Source organism: Thamnophis sirtalis, unplaced genomic scaffold, assembly GCF_051295495.1.
Source record: "Thamnophis sirtalis isolate CommonGarterSnake01/CBP01778 unplaced genomic scaffold, rThaSir2_p1.2 scaffold_1, whole genome shotgun sequence".
NCBI classification, from domain to species: Eukaryota; Metazoa; Chordata; class Lepidosauria; order Squamata; family Natricidae; genus Thamnophis; species Thamnophis sirtalis.
In genome coordinates, this window is record NW_028261381.1 from 34,553,984 (window position 1) to 34,578,918 (window position 24,935).

Genomic DNA, 24,935 nt, shown 5'->3' on the forward strand with positions numbered 1-24,935 from the left:
TCTTTCCTGAGGTAAAGCGCTACAGGAAAGAATTGTACTACAAAAAAGCAAGGCGCGCACATCCAGGGCTTTACGGCTAAGGCGACCGCTGTATATGGTGCCTTCCTATCCCCCAACTGCCAGGGCGTCTCGGGGGTGGGGGGCGGCTTAGGGAAAACTTCCGCGCCCACCGCCGCCCTCGCCAGGCTGGGGTGACGGGCGAGGCCTCGGGGGCCAAGAGAGGCCAAAAGGCGTCGCCAGCAGATCAAAGAGGAGGCTCCAATCCCCTTATCTACCCCTCCCCACTCCCTCCCTCCCTCCCCGCTGAACGCTGCTCGGCTTCACCGCCCCTCGAGCGCTTGGCGGGGACAGCGTGACGCGGGCGCTTTAAGGATTCCGCCGCTTCGGCAGCCAGCAGCGCTCCGAGCCGCCTCCAGCCCCACGCGCAGGAAGCTGCTCGGGCAGAAGCCAGCGAACGCGGCCGGTTCCCGAGGCGCTCGGGGGGAGCCCCCAAGCATGTCGAAGCATCCCTCCTACGGCAAGAACGGGCTGGCCGACCCCATTTTCCAGGTAAGCGCCCGTTCCGCTTTCCTGGAGTGGGGGGCGCTGGGTCGCCAGGCGCGCAGGCAGGCGGGCGGGCGGATCCGATCGGAGCCGTGAACCGAGCATCCCTCGCCGTCCCCGGAATGGGATCCGGCCCCGTCGCTTTCTAGGCGCCGGTCGATCCTTCCCCTGGCCTGAAATCGGATCGATTTCCTCAGCTTCGTGCTCAAAGAGGGAAGGAAGCTGGAGGATGGGTGGGTGGAGTGTCGGTAAAAAAAGGGGGGAATGGCTGGGCGGACTAAGCGTTAATCCGGGGTGGGGGGTTCCCGATCTCGGGGCGCGACTTTGCCCACAACTTGCATGCTGAAATGTAGGTTGCCTTCCCTTCTCGCCTTTATTTACGCTCATCGTCGTTTTTTTGTCTCTGCCGCCCGCTCCGCTCCGCCCCGTCGCTGCTGTTGCTCCCGCCCGCCTCCAGGGAAGCCGAGGCACGGCCACCCGGAGGAGCCGATTGAAGCGATCTGATGGCAGCACAACTTCCACCAGTTTCATCCTCCGGCAGGTAAGCCGCCGCGCCGGGGAGAGAAACGGACGCCGGCAGGAAGCCACCCCGCTCGTGGAGGGGGCTGCCACGGGCGCCTGGTGCGCAGCCACCAAACTGTGGCGGCGACCCAGGAAAGTGGATGGCGAAGGCCGGCCTCCTCCTCCTTCTCCCGTGGCCGGTGCTTTTATTCCACCCCACCTTCTTTCATGCCAGTGCTCCCCCCCCCCCTCTTTCGGCTGGAGAGGATTGATGTGGGAAGACAGGTTGTTGCCTGCCTTCCCAACCTTCTTTTCCAAATGATGATTTTTTGCTAAAAGAAGAAGTGAAGGGGAGTTTCATCGGGAAAATGATCTCCCCATCTTTTCATTAATAAATGGGTGCACAATGCACAAAAGCTGTGCTTCCTCCATAGGAGGTTGTGTTCTGATCCCGGCATCATTTTTTGAAGAACAAATTCCCTTTGACTGGCATTTGAATGGGCATGATCTGAAAGGAATCACATTTTGGGGTTGTATGTGGCAGTGGTCAGCTCAAGTACAAGTCCCCCTTCACCTATAGGGGAGCATGGCCTTTTTCAGCTAGGCAATCTGACTTCCATATCAATTTCCATGTTTCAATATATTTATGGGAAGGCTGGCAATTTATTACTGGCAATTCTCTATGGTTGTACTCTAAACAGGCCTTGAGTGGTAGAGACTTTTAATAGTTAGTGAAACCACATTCCCACAATGTTTTTTAGTAATCCGCTGTGGTCGCTGACTTTCTCTCACTTCTACATTTGCTTTTCCCTTGCAGTGATTACATGTGTTTGTAGCAGAAAATTTGAGAGCTAAACTGGTAGTCACTTACCGGTTTGAGTTCTATAAACTCAAAATTCTAATGTATTTTTTCACCCAGGCCAGATACATGTTTGTACTCTCAACATCTTTTCACTGGCATGTTTGGTCAGATTGAAGAGAAATTTTGATCAGATTGAAGAAAGAAACCAAAATACAATCCTGGTCCTTTTGGCATTTAATCGTGATCAGCATTCAGTTTAGACATTCTTGATTTCATAATTAACTTTAGCACCTGTGATAAGCTAAAGGGAAAGAGCATCTCTGAACAAATGGAGGGATCATGTTCCTTGACTAGTGAATAACGTCTAATTCATAGACATGAATAGACAAGTCAAATGATATGATGTCCTTTTAGAACTGAAGATTTAGTTCTAAGTGCAGCTGATGATTGGCTTAATTTGGAAAATAAAAGTAACAATTCTGTCTAACATGATTTGTAAGTATAAATCTGTAATCTTACAAAGTAATACATTTACTATGGTTTTGGTTGATGATATTTTTTTCCCAAGATGAGGGAAAGATCCCTTGGTCTTCTGTGGATAGTTATTTTGAAGCCACGAGGCACTGTCTTCATCTACTAAATCTTAAATTGGAAACACTGATTAAAATCTAGTTTTAGAGACAAGAAGAAAGATATATTTAGCTCTAAGGATGTACAAGAATTATTGACAGGAGTTGTAGCTAGAAAAAAAGTTTGGTTCTATGTAAATTATTGGATGACAGAAATAAGATACATGTCTTTACCCAAGTGAGAGAAATTAGTCTGGGCCCTTATATAGGATAGTTGTAGCATTTCCCACCTATACTACAGACATTGTGGATTTCTGGTTTCTTAACTCTTTCAGTGCCTATTTTGCATGCTGCCACCCAAGAGCTTCCAGTTACTTTTAGCAGTTCCCTTCTTGGATTTTTCATGCAGTGATAGAACATGTTAGATGTCCTGAATTGAACTAGGTCACATCCTGTTAGCTCTTTTCAGTGATGCACTGAATAATATATTTAGACCTGCACCCAGGAGATTTCTTTGTTACTGCTTTGTGTTCCACAAATGTCTCTGAACACCTTCATGGGTAGCAAACCTGAGTGGGTGCATTTCTGTGTCGAATATGTGCATTCTTGCCTGCCTCAGTGATTAATACTCTGAGCTCTATAGAGCTTTTCTATTAAACAGCACTTTCCCAATCTCACTTGGCAATCCACTTTTGAGATTGAAAGATGTTTCAGAAAAGGTTAGGGAATATTAATGTAGGTCAAATGAAACAAGTAAATTCTCTCCCGGGCATGCTTAATCTCTTGCATAAAATAGATATTCTTTGGAACAAATACCAGAGTGTGCCTGTGTGTGTGTGCTTTTGATACAAGAGTTAATTTTCCATAGTGTACCTAGTCTAAGTTTAAAGAAACTTTTAGGGATTTAAATTGTTTTATATAGGAGAGCATGGTTCTGGAATGTTTTTACTGGTATAATACTGCCATGTATACCATATGTTAGAAATCATGTTATTTTCAAAGGAACTTACTTCTAGATAATTATGGATGTCTTCATAGAAAGAACAGAGCACAATAACTGGTTGCTTGGTACCTACAGTACAGTTCCTCATTGTCCTGGGCAGTTGAAGATTGGGATGAGGGGTTTCCCAGATGCTTTTGCTAAACTCCATCTGAAATAACCTGATGGATAGGAGGAGAGTTCCCAGTAAAAACTGGTTTACTGAGCATGCCTTCCATCCTCCCTATCCATCAATTGACACTTTCTTGTTTGGAGACAACACTCTTCAGAATCTTCTTCTCTGAAGTGCTGTTCAGAGGAGTGCTTACTGTGAACCCCTGCTTTAATTTTGTGTTTCTTGCTGATTGATGGCATCAAAAAAGGGGAAGGTAACAAAGCTGGAAGGTTTAACGAATGGCTTTGCATAACATGTACAGCATCCAAAATCAAGATACTGCCAACTTTTAGCAAATAGAAGCAAAGGCAGAATAGGGATCAAGAATGAGAACAGGCCATTCAATTCCTACCCAAGATGGTGGGAGAATAAGATCTTTCTCTGTGCTCTGTTTCAATCATGACCTGTGAGGGCAAGGCAGGGAATCTGATGGAAGCTGTTGTGCAGTGGGCTTGTGTCTCCTCCAAAGAGTTTTCTAAACAATCTCAGGAGTAAAAGTGAGCAAGTCCTTTCTGGGGTGTGTGAACTAATAGAATAGAATAGAATTATTTATTGGCCAAATGTGATTGGACACACAAGGAATTTGTCTCTGGTGCATGTGCTCTCAGTGTACATAAAGAAAAATAAAATAGAATATATTCATCAAGAATCATAAATTACAACACTTAGTGATAATCATAGGTTACTAATAAGCAATCAAATTATACTAGGAAATAAATAATACAATATAAAATTTAAAGATACAAACAACATGATTATAGTCATAAGTGGGAAGAGATAGGTACTAGGAAGGAAGAGAAGAATAATAGTAATACAGTCTTAGTAGGTAATATGACAATGTTGTGGAAATTAGTTGTCTAGCAGAGTGATGGCATTTGGGAAAAACTGTCCTTGTGTACAATGGGAGGGACAAGAAGAAGGAAAGGCAGGTAGAGAATGATGGGCCTAAAGGACTGTCTTTTGGTCCATGTCTTGACTCCCTCCCCACTTTATCCAGTTGAATTCCAGTCTGGAATATCCATGTGTGAATATTAGGTTTGTGCAAAACAGCTTGGCTCTACTTGAGACGCTGTCTTGCTCTGGAATAATAATTCAGACTGTCACAGCAATTCAAGAGCCTTCATTTGGAAAATAACAGTACTTCACATCCACTTGAAGCATTGAAGCAGGCTGACTTGATCTGGCTATCTGGTTTGATTCAGTGGAATGAATTCAGACTAGTTTTGGAAGGAGGAAGAGATCCAGAACCCTAAAGAGAAGCAGGGCTTTAGTTTGGTGTTTCACATTAATAGACGCTTCAGCTGACAGTGTCATCAGATGAAAGGAGTCTTTAAAATTCACACATCCCCAGTAAATATGAGCTTTTTCAACTGTCAAGGGTGCCTTCTGCAAGACCTCTGCAGAAGCAACTGCAGATGACAAAAGAAGTTCCTTCACATTATTTGCAATGCACATTTGAATTTTCTCTGTTCTTTTTCTTCCCAAACGCATAAAGAGGGAGTGAGAGTGTCTTCCTTCCTTCTAAAAATGCACGAGATAGAACTCGTCATAAATCTACTTTGACATCATGTTGTATAATTTAATAATTAATTCCTGGTGGTTTTTGTACAATAAAAATAGGAAATTAAGCATATATGCAGTGCATCTGTCAAAGCTTCTGAATAATTCTCCCAATGAGATTCCAGGGAATAGAATGCTTGTTCAAATGTAGAAGGAGAGGTAAATTCTTCTATCCTCTGATTTAAAAAAAAAGGGTATTCCTCTGCCCCTTTAATGCCTGTTTTTACATCCATATAATAAAAGCATATAATAGCCATTTATATTCTTCAGTTTGTTTTCCAAGATGTTGGTGTATTGTTGTGATGGAATGTAGTTAGGATTTCCAAGCGAGAGGGTACAGTCCGAGGAGTAAGCGGCAACAGATATTATGCGTGAGAGAAAGAGGGTGAAGACAGCCCCTCCGTAATATCCCCAGAGTGTATTGTAAGTTCAGCTACCGGTAGTACTTACTATACGTCTAGCAAGATAGGGGGAAATTCCGTAGGTGTGAAACAATAAAGAACTTAGCTTGGAAGAATCACCACCTGTCATTCTTAGTTTTTGAGTCTGACAGTTGTTCAAAAGTACATCTTCATTTCTTCCGCACCCAAAATCTGATGAGCTTTCCATAACAAAACTAATACGTGAAATAAATGTTTATCCAAAAGGGAGCCATATTGTAACATTTGACCCTCATGCAAACCAGCATGATTTTTTAAGTACCAATTTTCAACAATTAACTGAATCCATTTATGCATAAGAAGATGCGTCATAAGTGTTTTAAGACAAAACCATATCCAATAAAGATAAGATAATTTTTGTTGAATTAATTTTAAATCAGTAGCAGAATGACACATTTTATGTCCAAAATGTCAATTATTAATGATCATGTTCACCAGATATCTCAGTTTCATCTTCCATCTCTTCCTGTGCTATTGAGCACCTAATTTATTGTAATTCCAAAATTTATAAATAACAATTACAGGCATGATGTTTTGTTAAAAAAAATAACAAACAGCTACATCTTCTGGCAGATTCTAAGATCTTAAGAGCCTTCAGATAGCCAGATGCCAGAAGGCGGTTTTAATTGACAATTGCCTTGCTATTAGCAAGTATATACTTCCTACTCTTCATCTTTCACGATACATTTCTTAGATCATGCATCTTGTCACTCTGTGCAAGATAAAATTTTGAAACAAATAAAGGAGCATGAGGATAATACTGTTCTATACTTCTCTCTCTCCCTCTCCCTCCCTCCCTCCCTCCCTCCCTCCCTCCCTCCCTCCCTCTCTCTCTCTCCTTAAAAAGTCATTAGATCAGCCTTTCTAGTTTTGCAAAAGAAGGCAATTATAATCCAGTTTAAGGGAAAGAACATTTTGAAAGCATCAATAATTGTAATATATTTTATCAAACAACTTCTCTGCATCCAATAAAAAAAAATTACAGTAGGAGCCGTCTAAACTTGATGTTGAAAATTACAAAATGTACTACAATCTAAAACTAGCAACTGTCAACCCATTCTCAACTACAAAAAATAATATTTAAGATCTATGTATTAATAAAAAAGAACTATAATTTGGTCAGTATACATGATTTTAGCCAATTTAGGAATTAGGATGATATAAACTTAATTGCAAGAACCCAATAAAGTACTAAAGTGAAACACGTTCTGATAAATGTTAGTATTTTAAAGGATAAAATATTTGTGACAGATAGAACATCATTCCAAATTATCTGGCTTTTGCGTTCTACCATTTGTTATGCTGCCAATAATAAATTTAATTTATTCTGCTTAGATGGGCTTAGAATGTAACCATATACCTAGCAAAATTCAATGGAGGAATAAAGGTCAAATTTTCCATGCAATATGTATTTTTTTTTCAAATCCTTGAGTACAGTTCTTAACATCTTAAAAATGTCTCCTGAAGAGTTATAGATGCAGAATATTTTTACCATCCTGAAACGTTGGAATAAAATTCTAAGCACGTTGCTACATTAATCAATATGCTAAAACTTTCGCTGATTTCCTTTTTGTACATCTTAACAGAATTTATCAAATAAAAGGGTGGGTAGCAACAGTCAAGTTTTTCATTTAAAGTCTGTCTATCGGGGTGGGGAGGGGAAGGGGAAGGAGAGCTGAGGTTATAGACTGCATTTAGGAAGATGGAACCTGAGCCTGTAGTAATGTCTTACAGTGAAATGGATATTTTGTAATTGACCACTATCATGAAAGTTAGTTCTCACATGGTCACAAGCAAGCAACCAGATATTTGATGAGGCTCTTACTCAAATAGGGAAAATATATTTCCGGTCCCCCGCCCCGAAAAAAAACACATATTGAGATGAAAAAAACTGGTCATTGACTGCAAAATAAATACAGCTCATATTTCATAAATACCACTTGCTCATTTTTTTATAACTTCATCGTTTTGTTACAATAAAACTACATAGCTGAGTCTTCATGTTCTGGGAAATATATTCTTGTAACATTTTCCCTTACCTGTTAAGATAGGCCTGACAGTGATGCCCATCTTGCAGCTGTTTTGTGAAAATATAGGTAGTCCTTGATTTGTTTAGTGACTGTTCGAAGTTACAACGGCATTGAAAAAAATGACTATTTTTCACACTTATGACAATTGCAGCATCGCCGTGATTTAGATTTGGTTGTTTGACAGCTGCTTCATATTTATGATGGTTGCTGTGTCCTGGAGTCATGTGATCCCCTTTTGCAAGCTTCTGACAAGCAAAGTCAAAGGGGAAGCCAGATTCACTTAACAATCCTGTTACTAACTCAGCAACTCCAGTGATTCACTTAACAACCATGGCAAGAAAGGTGGTGAAATGGGGGCAAAACTCACCTAACAAATTTATCACTTAACAACATAAAGGTAAAGGTTCCCTTCGCACATATGTGCTAGTTATTCCCGACTCTAGAGGGCAGTGCTCATCTCCGTTTCAAAGCCGAAGAGTCAGCGCTCTCTGAAGACATCTGCTTGGTGATGTGGCCGGCATGACTAAATGCCGAAGATGCACAGAATGCTGTTACCTTCCCACCAAAGGTGATCCCTATTTTTCTACTTGCATTTTTACATGCTTTCGAACTGCTAGGTTGGCAGAAGCTGGGACAAGTAACGAGCACTTACTCCATTATGCGGTGCTAGGGATTCGAAATGCCAAACTGCCAACCTTTCTGATCGACAAGCTCAGCATCTTAGCCACTGAGCTACTGCATTCCTTTGCGGCTTCGGCAATGGAGATGAGTACTGCCCCCTAGAGTTGGGAAAGACTAGCACATATGTGCGAAGGGAATCTTTACCTTTACCTTAACAACATACATTTTCAGCTCAGTGGTCTTAAGTCAAGAACTACCCATAGTCTCAAAATTCTTGATATATCTTATAGCCCACAAAGGTAGGAAGACTTTTTGTATGGAGTGCTGCCCAGTTGGATCATCATCACTTCTCATATCTCTGAGACTGTGACACGGTGGAGTAATTTTCTAAGAGTCTGGGCTATAGTAGACACGTTGCCATAATCATGATATGAAATGGCTCTTGAGTACAGAAGGTATCATTGAGAGGGAAGACTTTCTGATTTATGATGCGTTTCAAGAAAAGCTAAGGATAAGTTAATAGTTTGCATACTGTTTGGGACTCCTTTTTTCAGCAGTGAGTTTTGTCTAAGCATATACATGGCCTCACAAACTGTTCTGCTGAGTTGGCTGTTCAGCATTTTTCTCTGCTGATGTGCTGTCATTAGCTGGGGTGATAGTATTGCTCTGCACAATTGTATTTCAGAGGATTATTGGCTGTTTTATATAAACTCCAACCAAGATTATGCACCTGATGTTTTTAAATTTTGAGTTCTGCTAGAGAAAGAAAAGCAGCAATAGCATGCTATAGGTGCATGGTCTGCAGAATTTAAATGTTGATAATCTATGATTGAATCCCGAATTTGGATATGATAGTTCATGAGAAAGATTATTTTTAGTCGATGAAACTATAAGGTCTATAATTTTTATTCACCAATCAGGCTGATTTTAGTTTTTATAAAAATCGATCAGAGGGAAAACATTCTCTTGGGTGCTTTTCGTATTAGCTGAGTATTTATATTATCATATATTGTTCAATCTGTTTATTGTAATTTATAAGACTTCCTAATGGTAAAATGCTATTTAATTGTTGAAAGAGACTTAGAAAAGATGAGGGTATTGACTTTTTGTATAATCTTAATTTTACTTTTATTTCACTGTCCTCTTTTATTTTAGACAAAAAATCGTATTCTTTGATATTTACTAGAGGTGTGCAAAAAAAAAAGTGGACCGTTGAGGAATATTTTAACTTCATATTAGTGAAAAGTCTTCCCTTGCTGAGCTGAACATGCATGCATAGATCAGATGGAAAGGGACATATAAGATGTTCAGCTTAACGTTTTGTGGTGACACTTTTTCTACTGTTTTTCAAGACATAGCGACTGCAATGCCAAGCAGAACAATATTCACATTTTTTTTAGGTGCTCTGAGATGTGAAATGCGTAAAGCCAAATATTGTCAAAGGAAAGAAGGAGTAAAAGCAACAACCATATGAACTTTATAGAACTATTTCAGAAGGAGAGTCATGTTAGGCTATGGCAGCCAAAGGAGTGTTACATTTTCTTTTCAAGCTAATGTTTATTAAAAAGATGTAAGTGTTCATATGCTGTAACTCAATTCGTCAGATACTGGCTGATGAATTCCTAGATTTGGAAGGGAGGTACAGGTAGTCCTCAACTTACAACAGTTCACTCAGAGGTGGGTTGCTAATTTTTTTACTACCGGTTGAGGCACGCTCCCACGTGTGACGCTTCTGCGCATGCGCAGAAGTGTCTGGGCAGGTGGGTGGAGCCTCCTGCTGCCATTATAACTGGTTCACCCGATCCAGGCTGAACCAGCAGCAACCCACTTCTGAGTTCACTTAGTGACTGTTTGAAGTTACAATGGCACTGAAAAAAGTGACTTACGACCATTTTTCACACTTATGACCATTGCAGCATTCCCATGGTCATGTGATTTACATTTGGGTGCTTGACAACTGACTCACATTTATGACGATTGTAGTGTCCTGGGGTCAAGTGATCACATTTTGCAACCTTCTGGCAAGGAAAGTCATCGGGGAAGCCAGATTCACTCACTTAATGTTACTAATTTAACAACTGCAGTGATTCACTTAAAACTGTGGCAAGAAATGTTGCAAAATGGGGCAAAACTCACATAATCCATTTCTCACTTAGCAATATAAATTTTGGTCTCAGTTGTGCTTGTAAGTTGAGGACTACCTGTATATGTGCCTCCATGTCAAATATCCGGCTTAGTGTCTGAACCTATCAGAAGTGATTTGTCATTGCCTCTTGATACATTTGGGAGAGAGTGACTGATCCAGGGTCACCCAGTTGGCTTTTTGCCTAATGCAGGACTAGAACTCATGGCCTCCTGGTTTCTAGCCTGGGCTTCACCACTACACCATGATGGCTTTCTCTTCATCGATTAGCAATTGCAATATATTAAAATCACATTGTGTTGCTGAGCTTTTCTGAGGTGCACTGAAATCTTTTTATATAAGTGAGCTCAGCAATTTGCTGCTGTGTGATGCTGGTGCTATTTCTTTATTCTAAAAAATGCAACTTTGAACTACCGTATTTAGCTGATATCCTGGGAGACTCAAAGGATCTGACATTGCTCGGGCCTCGCTTTGTGTCGTCATGTCAAATTTGTACCTATTAATTCTTTGCTGTAAACTCTGACCTGTTTCTGTAATGTTGAATCCAGAGGGAAAATGGGATTATTTTTCCTCCAAACTCATACCCTTCCGCTGTGTGGGACTTCAACTCTCATCATTCCCAGCCAGCTATTTTCAGTGCCCATGATGGCTAAGAAAGATTGGAGCTGCTGTCCAGCCTATCCAGTAGGTATCCAGTTGGGCAATGTGCATATTGAATTGCAGCCTCGGGTTGTCATTGAATTTCTCCTGAGACTAAAAGGAAAATACTAACATTTTTTTTGGGGGGGGGGATGTATACAATTCTTTTCTATTACACTATTTAACTGTGTTTTGTAACAAATGCTGTCCCATATAATGAAGTGCAAGGGAGAGTTGCACTGCCCAGCATTAAAACTGCAAAGATTATTGGACAACTAAATAAGGCCATGTAACCTGTGTAGAATACAGCAACTTATCTCTTTTCTTGAACTGGAAGGGTAGTTTTGCCGGCTTGCTTAATCAGTTGCTGATTCCAATTAAACCAATACCTAATTTGATCATGCTGGAAGCCAAAGAAATTGATTGAGACACTCTTCCTTCCTGTGAGATTTTTGGCTGTTTTATTTTGAGACAATTGTATTAAAAATAACTAGGTTTGGCATGTAGGAGGTGAGGAGAGTTCCAACTTCAAGAAAAGCCTCTGATATGGTGCACAGAAGCAATGGTTTCCTCCTCTTGCAAACTGATGGAACTGATTCAGAAATATCCAAATCTTTAGTTATTGAAATGAACTACTATGAAAGTTTGTCCTATTGAAGTATTATTGATGATTATGATGACGGCGATGACAACGATGATGATAGCAATAGCACTTAGACTTATATACCGCTTCACAGTGCTTTACGGCCCTCTCTCTAAATGGTTTACAGAGTCAGCCTATTGCCCCCAACAATCTGGGTCCTCATTTTACCCACCCTGGAAGGATGGAAGGCTGAGTCAACCCTGAGCCTGGTGAGATTCGATCAACCAAATTGCATGTAGATGGCAGTCAGCAGAAGTAGCCTGCAGTACTGCACTCTAATCACTGCACCACCATGGCTCATGATGATGACGACAACAGTGGTGATGGATGATGGCAATGATCATCCAGCACAGCAACAATGCCCAACCTTTTGAGCACCAGAGACTGATTCTGTGGAAACCATGAATCAGTGGGTAGTGGTTTTGTGCACTATCCAGGTCCATGCACAGATGAGGCTTTACTCACTTCCCAGCCAAGTTCCTAATAGGCCATGGACCAGGGGTTGGGAACCCCTGCAGTACAGAATGAAGGTCTTTTCATTGAGGGTTAAGATCCATAATCTACCATGCTGCATAAACACACACACACACACACACAAACACACACACTCACACACACACACACAGAGTCACAATCACATGCCCCACGTTCAGGCTACAGATGTACATGCACAAAATACTTTTATTTGTGATCAAGGCCTCTGGCTTCTGTAGCATTCTTTAAATGGCATTCCTCCTTAGCTAAATCCTCCCTGTGAAAATAATTGATGAAAAGCTTGCTCTTATTTCTCTTCTATCTTTGAAGCCAGAACAGTTGGAAAGATGAACAGAATCATGGCAGAGACTGGGTTTCTAAAATCCTGCTTTAGCTAGGGCTTTTGCAGAGGAGGATTTTAACTTGGTTGTACCTAACCTTGGAACTTCAGGTAATGACATCAGATGCAGTTGACCCATGGAGCTAGTAACCATCTCTCACAGAGTTATAGTTCTTTAAAGAATATTGCAGACTTCATGTGTTTCTGTTTGGTCCTTTCTGTACACATGAGGGGTGCAATCATAGTCACTTGAACTCTGAAATGTTCTAGAAACAAGAACAGTATAGTACTTCTTCATCAGATGGAACGTATGTGGTTTGATAATCAAAGTATAAATAATTTGCAAAAAATGGCACATTGTATTGCACAACTGTAAAATAGGACTGGATATCCTCAGGATATGATTATGTTTCTAGATTCTAATGTCAGTGAGAACTCATCAGCTTTTGGTGTGAGTGAGAAGCCTATAATAAACATAACATGATATGACATGACATGATGCAATATAATTTATTAGCCTGGTTTAAACATACTTTCCCAGATTGCTAAACTGCAGCACAGCCTTTCCCAGTCCGGGGCACCTCTCCACAGTGGTGGCTACAATCTCCATTTTCTCCAGCTATCATGCCAATATTGGCTATAGGAGTTGCAGTAAAAAGTATATGGTTGAGAAAGTCAGATGAAGCATGTTAAGAACAAGAATTGGATACATGTTCTCTTGCTTTTTCTCTTCCTCATTGCACAGATTCTTTAACTCTAAAGTAGAATTGAAATTTAATATTCAGGTCATGGTTTAAGATCCTGGCTAATCAACGTAGGTTCAATTGCATACATTTCCGAGGTAATGGGAAAATAATGTAAATTAATCAAGATCAGTCTGTTATAAAAGAGAAGTAGGGCGGCCATGTATCTTAGTATACAGAAGGCATTTGTCTAGTTTGAATCCAATTCAAAATGTAAAAAATATAGGAAGAGAGCTTGAAGTTGCTCACTTGCTAAACAACTAATATACATCAGCAGAAGCTATATGAGCAGATTTGTCCCTCATGTCAAAGCATGGTATTTCTCCTTACAGTCACAATAAATTATTTCTAAATGGCCATTTATACATAGGAATTACAACAAGAACACAACTTTGGATCTCTCCTGTCTTTTCCCCATAATTTTGTTATCTTTCCTTTTTGGGCAATGTTCAGGAATGGGGTCTATGACAATTTGCCACGGCCCCAATTCTCTACAACCAACTCACCATGGCCAATTCGCTACAGCAACTTGCCATGGCCAACTTACTATGGCTAACTTGCTGCGGGACAATTTTCTGTGGGACAAGATTTACACTAATATCAAAGAAATTGTGGAATAGAATCATTAAAGGATGCAAAAGGAGGGACAAAATGAAATGTGAATGAGAACAATTAAATTTTGTTTTATTTATTTTAAATAATTAAATCAAATTGTTACATTGTTCGGTGGCAAATTGTTCCGTGGTGAGTTGGCCATGGTGAGTTGATTGGGGTGAGTTGTCCCCAGCAATCACTCCCAATCTGTAAGCCAAGAATGTATATATCCAAATGTTCTATTTTACTTATAATGCTTGAGCCCTAAAAAAATCAGCATGCCTTCTTTTTCCTAGAAAAATAAGCACTATCTCACTATGTCACAGGGTCAGATTTAAATTTTAAATCTTCTATTACATTTTTCAAAAAGTTTTTTTTTGAAAACCCACCATTAGTTTAATCCATCACTTAAAGCAAAGCCTGCATTTTCTTTCTTGTACTGATGACCAAACATTGATGATGTAGCTTATGACTTCCATGTAGAAAACCCAAGAACTAATCCTTTGAATCTTGAACTGTTCTCAGAAGGATTGATATGAAGAGCCTTCTATTCCTTTTATCTGACAGATGGTGCTTATTAGATTCAAGAAGTTTCTCAAGGGATATAAGTCAGTTCTCACCATTCTAGTGCAGAGAATATATAGGTCATCGGAGAGATTGCTGGAATCCTATTGAATATTGAGATGCTGGATGATGACTTCCTAGAAAATCCGATGTTCTTATTACTGGGATGGAGGATCTGAGACTAAAAAGAGGCTTCCACGTTCTATTGATTCTGATAAATAAATGCCAGAGAACCATTTTACTAAGTCCATGACACACAATCCCTGCCTTATGCAAGAGAGGCCAGTTGGCATTTATTGTGCAAGCTAGTGAAAGTATTTTGGAGATATGAGCAGAGACAAGAGTTTAAATCATTGTTCAGGCACGCAGTTATATAATGTAGTGTGTGAGGAAAAATAGCTTTCTGTGAAGGGTTTCAAAGAAAATCTTTGCCGGTTTTGAACATATTGTTTGACAGAATTAACAATTGAGTGCACATTTAGATAGCACACATACGAAGTAGGGAAATAGGAATCTGATTCATAAAGCAGAAGAGTAGACACCAGTCGGAGCTCTTTATTGCCATCCAAACTCGACTTGGATGTCAACTGAAAATGCCCATGGGACTCTACCTAGGAGAAAAATGGAGAATTGTGGATGGTTTTTACCTTTTCAAAAACTTTTCGACTGCCATCACCTGCCAGACTTAAGCTCTGAAGCCACTGGGGCTCTTCACCCAAAGAAGTTTGATAAGACAGAAGAGTTACGTACCATGTATATAATGACGCCGAGCATCATCAGGGAAAGCAGAAGATCCAGACAGTTCAAATGAATATAAAGGTTTATTGCAAGCTTAAGGTTTCTACAAGAATCTGAACTATTAATGTCCAAGCACATTGGTGGTAGATAAAAGTCAATAGAATACAAGGTGGGCTGGACTTAGACTTCTTGTAGGTGTGAAGGAACTCATGACTGATGACATGTTTGATCTTTCCCTTAGTCTCTGGTCATCTACAAATGATGTGTGGAAATGACTTTGAGAGACAGGAGGGAGAGTCGTAGACTGGAGACAATCAGTATGTAAGGAAGACAGGCAGGTATGGGAAATATTTCAGAAGGGACTCTCGTAGTTTACCTAGGACAGTGATGGTGAACCTATGGCACACATGCCGGAAGTAGCACACAGAACCATCTCTCTGGGCATGCCAGCTGTCACCTCTTGCTCTTCCAGGTTTCGGCACACCAGCCAGCTGGTCTTCATGTGCACAGGAGCACCGGAAACCGGAAGAGCAGCTCCCTGGTGGGCATGCACGTGCTGGGAAACTGAGCTGCCGGGTTCCGGCACACACATACACGCCGGTTAGTTGGTCTTCACATGTACATGTGCACCAGGAACTGGAAGACCACGCGACCGGTGCACATGTGCCCACCAGAAACTGGAAGATCAGCTTCTTGGAACGCACATGCGTGCCGGGGAACTGCTGTTCCGGTTTTCAGCACTCCAGTGCATGCATGCCAGGAAGATGCTCTTCTGGTTTCCGATGCTCGTGTGCATGCGCGCGCTCCCATTTCAGCACTTGGTGCCGAAAAGGTTTGCCAACACTGACCTAGGAGAATAAAAGAAAAGGAGGGGAGAAATACTCTCAGTCTTTCTAGATTGTCTTCATGGATAACAAAGATATAGCTAGCACTCCTGGTGGTGTGTCTTATCTGGATAATTTCAAAGGCCTTACAGAATATCATTTTTAAAAATGATTTTAATGAACAGCCGGCCTGAAGCATTGCTGCACAAGGAAGGAAGAAATTACATCTGACCCAGAATTTGAGCTGATAATATGTCTCTCACTAAAAATTCAGTAGTCAAGGATACACTTTGGGTCAAGTGTCTCCTTCACTTCCCCCCATCCCAGAATTAAATCCTTTTTGTGCTTTACCTATCCATTGAGCCCATTAGCATGTAGGTTGTTAACGAACCCTGGCTTTTTGGGGTGGGGTGCAATCCGTGTACTTTTTGTAGTAAGGCTTTAATAGTCACCGTCTGAAAAACCATAGGAATCAACAACACACGCAATACACAGAGACTCCCCAGCAGATGTGCTGCTTAGCTTTCTGTTTCCATAGCAACAAGGTTACATTATTTTTCCAATAGCCTAAAAGCAGGAAGTAAGTTCAGGTATTAATAGCCAAAGCTATGTATGTATGAGCAATAATATGCAAGTTTATAGATATTTTGATTTCTGAGATTCGACATTTTTAACCTTCATTAAAGGAAAAAGTCTGTATATACAATGTCCTTTTCCTTCCCCCAGAGTTCCTATAATAAATTCAATATTTGCTAGGTTTTATTGCAGGTACATTTGTACTTGTTTGATCTTCTTGACTGGATAAAGACATTAAGCTTTTTTTTCCAAATGTAATGAACTGAGAAAAGTTTTGAATGGAAGTGTTCGTATGAGTGGTTTTGTTTATTTATTTAGAATTCTGTGGTGCTTCAACCAAAGCAGAACAGTTGGCAACTTATAGGAATAAGGTTGAAATCCAAAGAATATCCCACGAATGCATAAAATAATACAAATTTCCCATTCAATACCCCTTTTGTCTTCCTAAAGCATCTTGGCACTTTTTCCTCAGGAGCAACATTCAGCCAGGCCTATCCTTTTATTTGCCAGTTAAATTGTGGCTGAGGATAGATTTATTACAGGCCGAGTTGGCATTCAAAAGCATGAGCAGAATCCAAGGCTTTCTGTGGCCTGGCCGTCGGTTTCACAAGACAATGTAATGAGACCAAAAGCAGGGATTGACCTCAAATTGCCTATCTTCCTTCCATGAGAGAAGCCCAATCCATCTCTGTGCCTTATCGCAACCCTTCATCTTTCTTCTCTGTTTCTTTCCACTCCATCAGTTCCAAGTTCCCCTCAAACATCACATGGGCCATCCAGCCTCCAACCTTCTAGTAAAACCTCACCGCATATCTGATTCTCCTTACAGCTGTTCACTGGACAGGTTACTCAACTTACTTAATTCTTATCAGTTTCCTTTTTTCCTGCCTGCCAAATCAGGTGATCGCCTGGAGTTCTTACTGGGTCCAGAGGGAGCAAGGAAGGGGTGGGTTCCAGCTTCTGCTACAGGCGGTTTGCTCAGGGATGCGCTTCAGACGCATGCACGCTTGTTGTGCACTACACATACATGTGCAGTAGTAAAAAAATGCTTCTGTGCATGCGCAGAAGCAAAAACTGGCTCGGGGGGCGTGGCAGGCCGAGTTACTACCTACTTGACTGACCGGGCCGAACTGGTAGGAATCTACCTCTGGAGCAAGTGCTCCCCTTGAATCTACTTCAGGTTTAGGATCCCAAAACCTTATTCTGTCCTTCACCTGAAAACTGGTTCCACCACACATCTCTTTCTCCATTCCTTACCCGACCCAAGTTACAACACCGGATACGCAATTTAGAGAGAAATGATTTTATTGTTTCAAATATTTTTAATGCATAACATTTCCATAATCATATCTCAAATCTGTTTTTTATGAATGAACGTCACAATTCATTCGCATTTTAAATTTGATTTTGCTAGCAAACACTCATGTTTTAATTTACGGCACCTTCTACTTAAGAAAGACTCTCCAATAAAAGATTAGGAAAACACTGGCATGAAAGTTAGAAAGTCCAGTATGGATATAAGTGGCCAATGGATAGATTTCAATAAAAGACAGTTTAATACTTCCAAGTGTGTGTGTGTGTGTGTGAATTGCAGGATATGGTTGGAACTGAAAGATGCTTGACACAAATCACTGTAGGAAGAGAGGCATGATAGTCTGGAGCACTTTTTCTGACCAACAGGTTTTATTAATAGATATAACATTTGTTAGTCAGAAAAGGTGCTACCAGCATTCTGACACAGATCGTTATCTCTGCTGATTTTTTACAAAGGAGTTTTGATTAATTTCTTTCTTGGGAAAACATCTGAAGCCCTAATTCCTCTTTGTGCCTAGAAAAATGCCACAGACATCAATAGTATTTAAAATAAAAGATCAGAGTATCTGCTTGGAGCAGAAAATGTGATAAAAATCAGAGCAGCAAATAATTGAACAGTTGAGTTGTAGTTTCTCTCTCTTTTTCTATTTAGTTATTTATTGTGACTATGGCTTGGCCTCTAACCTTCAAACTTGTTCCTGCCATCCCTAGCTATGGACATATAGCTGAAGCTACAAGTTTTCAGGAAACACACTAAAAATGAATTAGTATTCATATTATTTTGCTTATTTCGCAGGTGCCATTAAATTAACAGAACTTTCCTAGAATAAATTCCTCTGGTTTGAAACATACATATGTTTGTGTATATAAATGTATATAATTTTAAAAATATATTTTATATAGCACTTGGAAAATATACATTTGAAGGGTGGATCACACATTTATTTCAAAAAGAAACAATGCTGCTAGAGATTTTTCTAATTTTTCCTTTTAATTTTTTAAAGAGATGAGGCACAGACATGTAGAATAAGATTTAGGAACTTATAGTTCAAGAAATAAACTTCAATTGAAAACATACGCATTAATTTATTCAGTCTGGTATGAATCCTTTCTGTATTTTGTACTTAAAATGTTAATAGCAAATCACAATCCTTGGAGAAAAAAATGAAAGTGTAGAATTTGCAATTAAATTTATAGTACAGCTGTTATTAAGTAGCTGGAGATGGGATTGTATGCAACAATTATTTGAAATTTATATTAAACTTATATGAACATGTTTTATTTAGATGAAGCATGTCCAGCAAAGTATGTATTGGTAAGATTCCCCCCTCCCCCCAGAGCTTTCTGTGTACATTTTATTGTTGTGCTTACATTTATTTGGCATGGCATAATTCTTAATGCTAATGTTAATGTTTGATTCCCTGTCCTAAATATTGGACAATACTATTCGGTTACAGTGGTATGTTATTTCGTTTCGTTTTATTGAGCTTGTATGCCGCCCACTCTCGAAGGACTCCGGGCGGCTTACAATAAAACAAGGGAGGGGGATAATACACAAGACAACATATTAAAATATACAACAGTCACAATTTCCGAGGGGCTGGATATTTCGAAAGCCCCCCAGCCTGCTGGAGCAGCCAGGACTTAACGGCTTTGCGGAAGGCCGGGAGGGTAGTGAGGGTCTGGATCTCCACGGGGAGATAGTTCCAGAGGGCTGGAGCTGCAACAGAGAAGACTCTCCCCCGGGGAGTTGCCAGCTGAAACTGGCTGGCAGATGGAATCCGGAGAAGGCCTAACCTGTGTGATCTAATTGGTCTATGGGAGGTAATCGGCAGGAGGCGGTCTCTCAGGTACCCAGGTCCGATGCCATGTAGGGCTTTATAGGTAACGACCAGCGCCTTGAAGCGGATCCGGAGACTAATGGGTAACCAGTGCAGCTCGCGGAGGATAGGTGTGACATGGGTGTACCTGGGTGCACCCATGATCGCTCGCGCGGCTGCGTTCTGGACCAGCTGGAGTCTTCGAACACTCTTCAAGGGCAGCCCCATGTAGAGCGCATTACAGTAATAATGTTATGTAGTGCTTCATGCCTGTGCAGTGTTTGAAAATTGTTAGAAATTTTTGATGCTGTAAGAGATGGAGTACTTTCTTAATGCAGTTCTAGATAATTGATGTTTTACTAGCATGTTGGTCTGCAGTTGCCAGCTTTATAGTCACCCATTGACACAAATAATACAACTCTGATATAAATTTAGAAATCACTTCAATGCAATGGATTTAAGGCATGTAAATGAGGAGTATATTGTGGAATGCTAAAATGATTGAATTAAAGAAAAGTGAATACATTGGCCAATATCAATGTCCTATCAAGAAAGTACATGTAAGATAGTTCTAATATTCTAACAATGTACCATGCATTGCTGCTAATGCTTTTAAAATGTTTTAACTGTGGATTTTTTTTCCTTCTAGCATTCTATTCCACAGTGATTTGTATCTGAAATCATTGCTGTATATGTTGCAACTTTTATTTCTACCTCTAACCAGATGCTTTTTAAAACTAAGGTGTGTTGAACAAGCCATGTTGCTGTGAATCATAAAACGTTAGGGCATTATGGGCCAAGGTCACACATTACACTAAGCCCAAAACAAACCATGTTTCATTACACCCAAAACAAATAAACCGTATTTCAGTTTCTTGCCAGAGAACTTAAGCTTCTGCCCTCTTTTTTTCTTTAAATTTATGCTGATGTATACTACTAGTAATTTGAGGAATGATTTGAACCAATATGTAAATCAAACTTGGTTCTTGAGTAAAATATTGCAGCTGGATATGATGATCATAAAACTGAAGGCTAAATATACAGCACAGATTTATTTTTTTACAGAGGGAGGCGAGATACTTCAAAGCTGTTTTGTGTTGAACCAATTAATATTCTGTACCAGGAAAATCTTTCTTCTACTCAAGTGTTGCAAACTAAAGCAAAGCACTTTGGTGCACCTGCTTGCCACTAATGTTTGCTTTATTACATGTCATTCATGGAGAAGGCAGTCTTTTCAGTCTTGGCAGTCCTTGCTTATGATAAGGGCATGTGGGAGTTATGATCTATAACATTTGGAGGGCGCAGGAGCCTTATTGACAGAGGAGACAAAATATCCTTGCTTTATTCCCTAAAATGACCCAAGAGCAGATGAGGAGAAAGACCTCTGCCTACATGGTTGCTTCTAGCCCCAGTTGACTCAGTGGTGGGTTGCCAATTTTTTTACTACCGGTTGGGGCGTGCTTGCGCGCACGACACTTTTGCACAGACGGGTGGGCGGAGCCTCCTACCGCCGCTACTACTGGTTTGCCTGATCCGGGCTGAACGGGAGCAGCCCACCTTTGAGTTGACTGCCCTCTGACCCAGGAGCCAGATAAGGTAAAAGCAAACATTGTGATTCAGAGCAGATAAAATGGCATCTGCGGATGCTTTCTTTGATCAGAATGGGAGGACTTGACACCTTTGACACCTGCCAGGTTCTCTGTTCACTTAAATGGAGATAACTCTTTTTACCTGTTCAAACCAGGTATGAGGAATTCTTCCATAGCAGTTAATTGGTCAAGTATCCTATCCCAACCCCATTCAGCTCCTGCAGCCAGTTAATTAGCAATGTTCACATCATGAATCCAGCAAGCAAAGGAATCCTTGTAAATCCTGCTTGAGGTTTTAAAAAAACATGCATTTCCTTTAAGCGGTCAAAGCTCAAAGGACAAGGTCCTCTTCATCTTTCACATCAAGTCAGGGTAAGTGAGGGTTTTTGGGTTTTTTTTGCAAGGTTTTCTATGGCACCGTTTAAAGTAATTACAAAGCACATGAGATGGGCTCTCATGAATATTTATTTATTTGTCTAATTTATATCCCACCTTTATTTTTTTAATAAAGAACTCAAGGCAGCAAACATATTTAATGCTCCTTTTTCCTCCTATTTTTCTTCACATCAACCGTGTGAGGTGAATTTTTGGCTGAGAGAAAGTGGCTGGCCCAAAGTCACCAGCTGGCTTTCATTAATAAGGCAGGATTGATCTCATAAATCTCCATATTTCTAGCCTGGTGCCTTAACTACTAGAATGTTGTTCCAATGGCAGATTATGCTCAAGTGGGATCCTGAATATAAATAGCTCTCAGTCTCCTCCACTTCTATCTAGTTGGCAGTGATCAATTCAGTTTTTCTGTTCAGATTATTACTAAGTTGCCCTGCTTTTCTCTTCTCTTTTGTCTCTCTGCTTTCTACCTATTTTATAAGGAGAAAGCAATGTCCTACCCCATCTGACTCTTCCACCAAGACGTAGCACATACACCACTATCTCTCACAATCTTAAATGTGTTGATCAGACAAGGCACAATTTTAAGCATGGGGATTTTTTTTCCATGTATAGTTTTACCAGGATGAGTCTGAGAAATATTGCTTGCCTGAAGCAATTGTAAAAGTTTATTTATTTGTCTATGAAATTTATAAACCAACTTGGTCTCAAGGCAGTTTGCAGGCGCAATAGTGACATAACCAATTCAAGAATGGAATACTACAATGAACTACAACATATTTTTATATAAAGATATCACATTCACACCTGATGCATTTAGAGTCACAAGCCATCAGTTAGGTAGGTGCCATTAAGTTGTGTCAAACCATGAACTGTATTCACAAATAGCTTGTAGCCCTTCTGAGGACAGTCCTGTAATATCTTTGATTCCACCTTAACTATTATCTTCTATTTCTTCCACTCTTGTTCAGCATAGAATTTTTCTTTATTAAGTGACCATTTGCTTATTGATCATTACTTCAAAGAAAAACAAAACCTAATTACAGTATTTGATCAAAATCAAACCAACCATCAGTCAATCCTGGATCAAACTGGTTGATATTTTGTTTTTGAGGTCTATGGTACTTTTAATCATTTTCAGATTGATAATTCGGAATTGGAAGCTGTTTTTCACCTCTATCTCAATCACGTTTCCCAGCTATATGCTATTACCGAAAAGGTCATTGTGTTAACTATTATGATCTTTGGTGTCACTAAAATATTATTTTCCTTCATGATTGTCTAAGTTTGTGATTGACTTCTTCCTTAGGATTAATCTATTTTCTAGCATGCTGTCCATCTAGACGGCATGCTAGATTTATTTTTGAGCTCAAGAAATAAAACTATCTTTAGTTCTTGGCTGGCTGCTCTAAGTTCAGTAAGCATATTCTTTGGCAATACCTAATATTTAACATTCAGCCAGATATTTCACTTTATTTTTTTTTTAAATGGATCATGAATCTGTTCCTTTTTTATCTGCCACTCATATCGCATCCAAAAAGTTTTCCCCCACTGTGGATATAATCAGTTGTGATTGCATAGATAACTGTCAACTCTTGATTGATAATCCTAACCCTCTTCCATTTAGTGGGGGGGAAAAGGATGAGGCAGCCAAAATAAGCAGACATAATCAATTGTGTGCAAAACCCACAAGTGGGCAAAAAAATTTTTAGCAGGCAGAAAAGGAATAAGATTGATGAACCTTTTCCTGTACTTTCAATTATGAAGTGGCATTATTTGTTCTTCCTAAAATTTAATGTTTTATGCCATCTCTTCTAATCCTGTGATACTTGTGATATATTTGCTATACAAACTAAACAGTGAAACAATATACATCCATCTCTCATTCTCTTTCCTCTTCTAAAGTACTGTGTTTCTCCAAAATCACCCGTGCAGTACTTCTTGTTCATTGTAGTCAAACATTCGATATATGTATTAGCCTAACTGTAGCAGTTTAACCCACATTAAGAGGCTTTACTGTAGTCAGTGAAGCAAGGGCAAAGTTTCTTAAATTATCTGGCTCTCTCAATTATCCATCGTATTTTTGCTTTTTTAAGTTTCTCTGTCTTTTCTGAAACCTGCTCATTTACCTGGAATTTTATTTGCTATATATGGTGGGATTCTTCTTTGCAAGATATAAGGCAAAACTTTGTGTATAAGAGGACTAATATACCGGTTACTGCTCTGGGTGAATTGTAGCTTAGGTACCACTTTGGAGGGAAAGTAACAGCATTCTGTGTTTCATCATAAGCTCTAAGTTGCGGTATGATGTTATGTTGGCCGCATGACTGTGAAATCGTCTTTGGACAGTGCTCGCTCAATGGCTTACAGAAACAGAGATTGGCGCCGCCCCCTAAAGTTGGCTATGACTAGTGGAGTAAAACATCAGGGATACCTTTACTTTAGCTTACCCAGCTTAGATCTTAGATCACGTAATACCAAGTTCCTTCATTTCTCCAATAATTTTTTTTTCCCTTATCGTTTCTTCAGTTGATTTATGTCTCATCTTCCATTTAGGATTCAAAGCAGAATTCATAGCACTTCTTCCTCTTGTTTAAAGCAACCATGTGAGATAGGTTTGGCTAAATAAGAGTGTGAGGTCCAAAGACACCCATAGCTGAATGTGGACTTGAACCTCAGTCTCTCATTCTTGTCCAACATCTTAATCAGATTCCAATCGTCTGCTGTTCTTGCCTTCTATTGCAAGAACAGCAGAACTCTATAGTAGATTAGACAGTGAAGCTCATTATGAGAATTTAAGGCAAGGGCTCTTTCTTTCGATACAACCTATATCACAGGCTACTCCAAAAATAAATTAGAAGAAAGTAAAGGTAGTCCTCGACTTACAACAGTTCGGTTCAAAGTTACAACGGTGCAGAAAGATATGCCGTTTTTCATAGTTATGACCTTTGCAGCATCCTCATAATCATGTGATCAAAATTCAGATGCTAGGTAACTTGTTCATAGTTATGACCTTTGCTGTGTCCTAGGTTCATGTGATCACCATTTACGAACTTCTGACAAGCAAAGTCAGTGGCGAAGCCAGATTCACTTAACAGTCTGGCTACTCACTTATTAACTGCAGTGATTCACTTAACAACTGTGGCAAGAACAGTTGTAAAATGGGGCAAAATTGATTTAACAAATGTCTCTCTTAATAACAGAAATTTTGAGTTCAATTGTGGTCATAAGTCGAGGACTACCTACATGTCTCATGCATGAGTTTTCAAGCAATGGTTGAACAAAATAATGAATGAAAGCTTCTCCTTTTTCTCTCTCCTCCCC

At 40.0% G+C, this 24,935-nt stretch overlaps 1 protein-coding gene across 2 annotated transcripts in view; it reads left to right on the plus strand.

Annotated features, from left to right (window-relative positions):
• The first annotated feature begins 480 nt into the window (after window positions 1-480).
• Window positions 481-24,935, plus strand: part of CACNB4 (calcium voltage-gated channel auxiliary subunit beta 4) — a 116,556-nt gene continuing 92,101 nt past the window's right edge. For both annotated transcript variants that reach the window (XR_015696061.1, XM_087710514.1), the window contains exons 1-2: window positions 481-549; window positions 1,001-1,084. Coding sequence is in view for 1 of the 2 variants with exons in the window: in XM_087710514.1 (XP_087566640.1) it covers window positions 496-549; window positions 1,001-1,084 (138 nt within the window). In the remaining variant the exon portion in view is untranslated. The remainder of the gene's footprint in view (window positions 550-1,000; window positions 1,085-24,935) is intronic.